This window comes from Thalassophryne amazonica, chromosome 13 (genome assembly GCF_902500255.1).
Source record: "Thalassophryne amazonica chromosome 13, fThaAma1.1, whole genome shotgun sequence".
In the NCBI taxonomy this organism is placed as follows: domain Eukaryota; kingdom Metazoa; phylum Chordata; class Actinopteri; order Batrachoidiformes; family Batrachoididae; genus Thalassophryne; species Thalassophryne amazonica.
In genome coordinates, this window is record NC_047115.1 from 84,229,536 (window position 1) to 84,237,565 (window position 8,030).

At 40.5% G+C, this 8,030-nt stretch overlaps 1 protein-coding gene across 1 annotated transcript in view; it reads left to right on the forward strand.

Moving 5' to 3' along the window:
* The window catches only part of exo1 (exonuclease 1), a 30,782-nt gene that overhangs the window by 20,458 nt on the left and 2,294 nt on the right, over positions 1-8,030 (forward strand). The window contains exons 10-12 of the mRNA XM_034185640.1: positions 1,409-1,925; positions 2,065-2,145; positions 2,386-2,582. Coding sequence (XP_034041531.1) covers positions 1,409-1,925; positions 2,065-2,145; positions 2,386-2,582 — 795 coding nt within the window. The remainder of the gene's footprint in view (positions 1-1,408; positions 1,926-2,064; positions 2,146-2,385; positions 2,583-8,030) is intronic.

Here is an 8,030-nt window from a genome sequence, read left to right on the forward strand (position 1 = left end):
TGCTACAAAATGCTAACGCCATTAACATTCAGACGAGAGTTTAATTCAGTCTGTGAGTCACAACCACATGATTAATGAATTTGAGCAACAGACAAAAATTTATCTGAGGTGATTGAGTAATTGAAAATGATACGTGATGGTAATGCTCTGCTGAAGCAGTGGTGGGCACAGCAAACCAGAAAGTTAGCTTTGATAATCGTTACTCCGCTAACTGAAAAGTTAACTTTTCTAAAGCTAAACCAATAAAGCTCTTCTGTTATCTTGCTAAAATGAGGATTTGCAAGATATGCTAGTCAGTATGTTTGTTTTTGTTTTGTTTGTAATCATTGCATTTTTCACCTTTCACTCACTGTGCAACACACAGTTTACATCGCAGAATCTTGCAACTTCACATATAGCAACCCTAGCAAGGTACCTTTCAGCACACAAAAGGATCAAGGTCAAAGGTCACAACAAGGTCAAACATGAAATTCAAATCTGGCATGAACATAGAGATTGGTCTTGCCCATAAGCTATTACCTGCGATAAGCAATCAACCTTGACCTCCAGGGGTTACCTTGAGGTCAAAGGTGACCTACAATTAGGTCAAATTTCAGATTACGGTAAAACATGTTGTGTAATACACCAAATTAAAAGGTGTGATGAGATGATCCGGAATATATCAAAAGTTTTAGGTTATGACATCAATTGATGACGTCATCACAATATAATCTGCAAAATGTAGTTTTTTTTAAGGCTGTGACAAAGCATGTAAATCATCATTGCAGACTCTTGCAAGATCACGTATAGCAGTCCTATCGACATACCTTTCAGCACACAAACAGATCAAGGTCAGAGGTCAAGGTCACGGAAGGTCAAACACCTTACCTCCAAATTTGGCATGAAAAAGTGAATGGCCTTGCCCATAAGCCATTACCTGGGATAAGCCACCAACGTTGACCTTCAGGGTTTACCTTGGGGTCAAACGTGAGCTAAAGTAGGTCAAATTTCAGATTTGAGTAAAACATGTCGTGTAATACAGCAAATTAAAGTTCGTGATGAGAACATCCAGAATTTATCAAACGTTTTAAGTTATGATGTCATTTGATGATGTCATCATTTACAAAATTTTTATTTTGTCAGTTACATGTACAGAGTTTGGCCAGTTTGATAATTCAGATATATCATCACAAAAGATTTACGACCACTCATGTATAATGCATTCAAGCAACTAGTATGGCAGATCAGGATGGCTATCATTTAGTGAGTTTGATCACAGATCTTTAGTTACCCGAAGTGTATGTAAACTCATGTCTGTTGTCTGTCATCTGACTGTTGGGCCTTTGCAGAGTTATGCATTCTCTAAGTTCACTCCAACACCACTGAAGTCAGTCATATCCCTATGGTCCCTATGTTTTTGTTGTTGTAGATTCTTCATCAGTTCCTCTTCAGCAGCCAGTCTGAACACCACAGAGCCTTCTCTGGAGGTTTTACCTCAGTGTGTGGAACCCACAACTGTGGCTCACACCCAGGTCTTCTGCCGCTCCAGCATACAGACCAGTGAGAGCAACAGTCCTGATACCCTGAGCCCTCCACCATCGCCCAGCGTCTTGCCTCCCTGCTTGCGTAATAAGGGTCTCCGGGTATTTCATTGGTCAGATTCTCCCACCTCAGACAGATCATCAGGAAAACCAAAGCTTTCAACAGGCCTGGCTGCCCTGCAACAGTTTCAGTTCCAAAAAGAAAACCAGAGACTGCCTGGATCTGCACCATCCTCATCTCTGTCCTCCACCGATGAAAACTTGGAGGACGACCACCCAGACTCCCCTCCTTCCCAGGACAGCGCCTACTTCTCTCAGTCTCAGGCCATCCTCGCTTCCTGCCACAGCGTCCCAGCAGACCACCTCCCCTCATCATCAGCTGGTTCTCAAGAGGACGCTGTGTCTGTACGGTATCACTCTGCCATGATTACATGTGTGTCAAAGTACCTGAGTGGGTTCACAGGAAGCTGTTTTAATAGCAAGGATGTGTCAGGGTATTTTTGTGTTGTGTGATTCAACATGAAACCACGTCTTGTTTCCTCAGGAAATTCATTCAAACAATGATTCAGAGTCCAATTGGAGCCCGAAACAGACAAAACAAAAAAGCACCACAGGTAGAGTGAAGGTATGTTTGTGACATTAAAACTCCTTTCAGTTATGATGAAATGTTCTGCTTCATCACTGTGTGTGTGTGTGTGTGTGTGTGTGTGTGTGTGTATGTACATACACAAATTGAACAAACTGTTCAAATAAAACATGTGATTCATATTTTCAAGGAAAATCAAATTGAGTGACTGTTTTGTTTTGTTTTTTTTGTTTGTTTGTTTTTTTTCACCTTGTGTATGTGTTGCCTTTTTTGATCCAGGCTGCAGGTCTTTCCAGGCTGAAGTCCATCAGGGACAGTTCAGCAGGGCCTGCCCAAAAACTGGGCCCAGCCAGGGCCAGTGGACTGAGGAAAAAGCCTGAGTGTTCTGGAAAGAAGGCCTCCAGTCCAAATAATGAGAACAATCCTGGTGTCCAGGCCACCATCAGCAGCCTGTGGAAGAACTTTGGATTTAAAAAGTATGAAACTCTTGCTGATTGTCATTTACTTCATTGGAATCTGCCTTCACACCACTTCAGAGTCTCAGTGCAGCGTTACAGTGCTTAGGCCTCAGTGACGAGTGTCTATGTTTGAATTAAATTTTAACTGTGGGAGTATGAACTATAACATACGGATCAATACTAAAACGCCCACACACACACGCACCCCTCACAAAGTTTGCAAAGTAGTACTGTTCTAGTGTCTCTTTGTTCTTTTTTTTTTTTTTTTTCTCAAAAATGTGTTACAGTCTAGGCCTGAGCATTTTTCTGAGATTCAGGAAAATCAGATCATTACTTTTTCAGTAATCCTACTGACTAAAACAACTGACACAAAGGAACAACATAATTCTGTTAGCAAAACAGGTTTGAGTATTATTGTTGGCCTGATTGTCTGAGACAAGTAGAAAGCAACATCCCCCAACCCCGATACGCACATGTGAGCACACTCCCACCAGCGGATAGAGTGCGCATCAGAAAATATGTTGCGTCATGTTGTGAGTGCAAACCTCCTCCAACACTAGTTTCCAATTCCACAAAATTTTACCTTGGAAAAAAACTTTCAAGATCAAAGTCCTGTTAGAAGTGTTTTTTTATAAGCTAAATTAGATGTGATCATATGTCAGGACTGGAGTATATATTTAGTTCATGGACTTTTTTGTGGTGTTGTCAGTCCCCCCCCCCCCCCCCCCAATTTTTTCGGTTTCTGAATTCTTTTCCAGATAATTTCCACAGAACATTGGTTTCTCTGCTATGCACAGTTTATCATTGCTTTTTGGTACTTGGGTTCCGACAAATAAACAGGCATCAAATTGGAATCTGTCCAGTTTTGGTGGTACAGGTAAATCCATAACAGAAAAATGAGAGTAACAGGCCATAAAATCCACAATCCAGATCAAACTTTGTTAGGTGATATTGAGTGCCAGTCTGCACCTCATGTTGAAATATGAGAGTGATTGGGCACGTTTGCTTAAGATATAGTGTAAAATATACATTAAATGGGGTTTCAGTGGCCATAAAAATCTGTAATCCGGATCAGAGCCGAATTAGACTTTGTCAATAAAGAATATCATCCTACATAATGCTGTCAGATATGTATAGATAGATATGATATATATATCTTTTGTAAAAGAGTTATGAATTTTTGAAAATTCGTTCAGTGTTAAAGGATAGGGATTTTTCCAAGATTTTTTTTTTCTGAGTTTGACCTGTGACCTTGAAAATTGAGTCAGTTCTTGCCTATTAGGATATGAATCCTCTATAAGAATTTCATAATGATATATCAAAAAAATGTGGGTTCCAGGCTGTTCAGAAACAAACAGGGGCGAATGAGAGCGATTGAGGCACTTTTGATTGAGATATAATGCAAAATGTACACTGATACAAGTACAAAAAATGTACTTAAGATATAGTGTAAAATATACATTAAATGGGGTTTTCGGTGTTAAATTTAAATGGCCACAAAATCTGTAATCTGGATCAGATCCGGATCAAGCTTTGTCAGTCAATAAAGTATACCATCCTACATAACACTCTCAAATATGAAAGAAATTCCATCTTTTTTTTTCTTTTCTTTTTTTTTTTGACAGTTTTGAAAATTTGTTCACTGTTAAAGGACAGGGGATTTTCCAGTGTTTTTCTGACTTTGAGCTCTGGCTTATGACCTTGAAAATTGAATCAGTTCTTGCCTAGCAGGATATGAATCCTCTAAAAATTTCACAATGATATATGAAAAATTGTGGGTTCCAGGTTGTTCAGAAACGGGTGAAAATATAACCTCTTCCCAACTTCGTTAGCTGAAGTATCTGTTTTTTAAACAAAATTGGCTGTTCGAGGTTGATCATCCTTTTCTTTCATTTTGGAGGGGGGGCCCCCTGCCTCTCAAAAGCTGTAAACTGAGGGGAAACTCCGCAGCAATGGCAAGTGAAATAACTGTGCCATAGGTGGAGGCAAATAAAGGCACTCTTTCCGTAGCATGTTGTCTGCAGTAAAATGTTAAAAAAGGAAATCCTAGCCTGAACTGATGCAGTGAGTGCTGAATGTGCTTTCGTCTGAGGCTCAGACGCGTCTGAGATCAAAGTCACAGACAAAAAAAGTATTACAGAACAGAATAAAAAATAAAGATGAGGAGGATAAGGTAACGTCATCAAGTGACATTTGTTCAAATGACAGTGATGATCCATCAAGAACTCTCAACCAGAGATAGTTTAATTACAGTGTACTTTTTAGGTCTTGACTGCTAATTAAATAAATAAATAAATTTGTGCTGTCAGGCAATTAAGTTTTTTTATTAATTGCAAGATTTGTGGTGGCCAAAAAAACTCTGTCATAATTGTGTTTATAAACCAGTCACCATTTGTTTTATTATACATCTGTGTAGTTAATTAATAAAATATTGTCCATAGACGAGTCGCTCGCGCACGCACGTAAAAAAGAAGAAGTAAAAGTAAGTCCCTTCGGCTGCTCCCTTGTTTGCACTCGGGGTCGCCACAGCAAATCCAAGGTGGATCTGTATGTTGATTTGGCACAGGTTTTACGTGGTGGCCAAGTGGTTAATGCGCTTGGTTTCAGTGCAGAAGGTTCCGGGTTCAAATCCCACCCCTGCCACATTTCTCCATGTAATGTGGAGTTGCGTCAGGAAGGGCATCCGGCGTAAAACCTGTGCCAATTCAACATGCAGATCCACCTTGGATTTGCTGTGGCGACCCCGAGTGCAAACAAGGGAGCAGCCGAAGGGACTTACTTTTACAAGATTTGTGATTAATTAATCTAAATTAATTGCATGTATTTCTTTTTTGAAAGTATCACCCCTCAAATCACATACACAATCAGAAACTCAAAAATAAATGCTATAATGTATAAACTATGCAGTTGATTAACTTTGCAAAAATGAGGCATCATGAACATACTGAGCATAATTTATTAATGCACTACAAAATGTATTTTTAAAAAACCTTATTTAATTAAGGTGAGGGGTGGAGCTTTTAATCTGAGGTAAAATTAGAGTAACTGAGGGGGTTATTTCTGTTACATATGTCACAGAGGTGTTAAACAAGATGTGACAAAAATTCACCTTAAATCAGGAGAATATCTGTAAAACACTCTTAGAATTGTGGGACTTTGGAAATGTTTAACATTAAATATCAAACACATGAAAATGGAAAAGTTGACTTGTCACAATGACCCCTTTAATAATCATCTTATTGCAACCAAGATCATTTCATTCTCAAATCTGCCTATTGAACATTAAAATCGTAATGAAAAACATTATGAATCCAACATTTTTAAACGGTTTTAAGCCTGTGGGAATTCCATGAGCCTGTTAATTAACAACCTTTAAAGCCAAATAGTGTTTTGTGCGTGAACGTCGGTTCACTGGGTGCTGCAGCCCCAATGTCAGTAAATCAGTGTTAATATTTCTAAAACTATCGTCCTTAAACTCAAAGCAAATCTCTACAACTTGATATATAGTTGTGTTTTATGTTGCGCCATGAAAATTGTAAACTGTCACAAATCTGATAAGCGATCTGGACCAATTATCATGGTAACAGTCTGATATGGGAATATATATACACTCAACAAAAATATGAATACAACACTTTTGGTTTTGCTCCCATTTTGTATGAGATGAACTCAAAGATCTAAAACTTTTTCCACATACACAATATCACCATTTCCCTCAAATATTGTTCACAAACCAGTCTAAATCTGTGATAGTGAGCACTTCTCCTTTGCTGAGATAATCCATCCCACCTCACAGGTGTGCCATATCAAGATGCTGATTGGACACCATGATTAGTGCACAGGTGTGCCTTAGACTGCCCACAATAAAAGGCCACTCTGAAAGGTGCAGTTTTGTTTTATTGGGGGGGATACCAGTCAGTATCTGGTGTGACCACCATTTGCCTCATGCAGTGCAACACATCTCCTTCGCATAGAGTTGATCAGGTTGTCAATTGTGGCCTGTGGAATGTTGGTCCACTCCTCTTCAATGGCTGTGCGAAGTTGCTGGATATTGGCAGGAGCTGGTACACGCTGTCGTATACGCCGGTCCAGAGCATCCCAAACATGCTCAATGGGTGACATATCCGGTGAGTATGCCGGCCATGCAAGAACTGGGACCTTTTCAGCTTCCAAGAATTGTGTACAGATCCTTGCAACATGGGGCCGTGCATTATCCTGCTGCAACATGAGGTGATGTTCTTGGATGTATGGCACAACAATGGGCCTCAGGATCTCGTCACAGTATCTCTGTGCATTCAAAATGCCATCAATAAAATGCACCTGTGTTCTTCGTCCATAACAGACGCCTGCCCATACCATAACCCCACCGCCACCATGGGCCACTCGATCCACAACATTGATCAGAAAACCGCTCACCCACACGACGCCACACACGCTGTCTGCCATCTGCCCTGAACAGTGTGAACCGGGATTCATCCGTGAAGAGAACACCTCTCCAACGTGCCAAATGCCAGCGAATGTGAGCATTTGCCCACTCAAGTCGGTTACGACGATGAACTGGAGTCAGGTCGAGACCCCGATGAGGACAAAGAGCATGCAGATGAGCTTCCCTGAGACGGTTTCTGACAGTTTGAGCAGAAATTCTTTGGTTATGCAAACCGATTGTTTCAGTAGCTGTCCGAGTGGCTGGTCTCAGACGATCTTGGAGGTGAACATGCTGGATGTGGAGGTCCTGGGCTGGTGTGGTTACACGTGGTCTGCGGTTGTGAGGCTGGTTGGATGTACTGCCAAATTCTCTGAAACGCCTTTGCAGACGGCTTATGGTAGAGAAATGAACATTCAATACACGAGCAACAGCTCTGGTTGACATTCCTGCTGTCAGCATGCCAATTGCACGCTCCATCAAATCTTGCGACATCTGTGGCATTGTGCTGTGTGATAAAACTGCACCTTTCAGAGTGGCCTTTTATTGTGGGCAGTCTAAGGCACACCTGTGCACTAATCATGGTGTCCAATCAGCATCTTGATATGGAACACCTGTGAGGTGGGATGGATTATCTCAGCAAAGGAGAAGTGCTCACTATCACAGATTTAGACTGGTTTGTGAACAATATTTGAGGGAAATGGTGATATTGTGTATGTGGAAAAAGTTTTAGATCTTTGAGTTCATCTCATACAAAATGGGAGCAAAACCAAAAGTGTTGCATTTATATTTTTGGTGTGTGTGTGTGTGTATATATATATATATATATATATATATATATATATATACGGGGGGAGCCAATAAAATGTTACCACTTTTTTAATTCGTACAATTAGAGAGTGCTGCAGCAACCCACAGACCATTGACCAACATCCATCAGGAAATTAGGAGAATCCCTCTTGAGATGTGTGGCAATGTCATCACAAACTTCAATGTGCGTGTTGCAGCTGTAATCCAAAGAGGAGTGTGGATTGAACATGTCA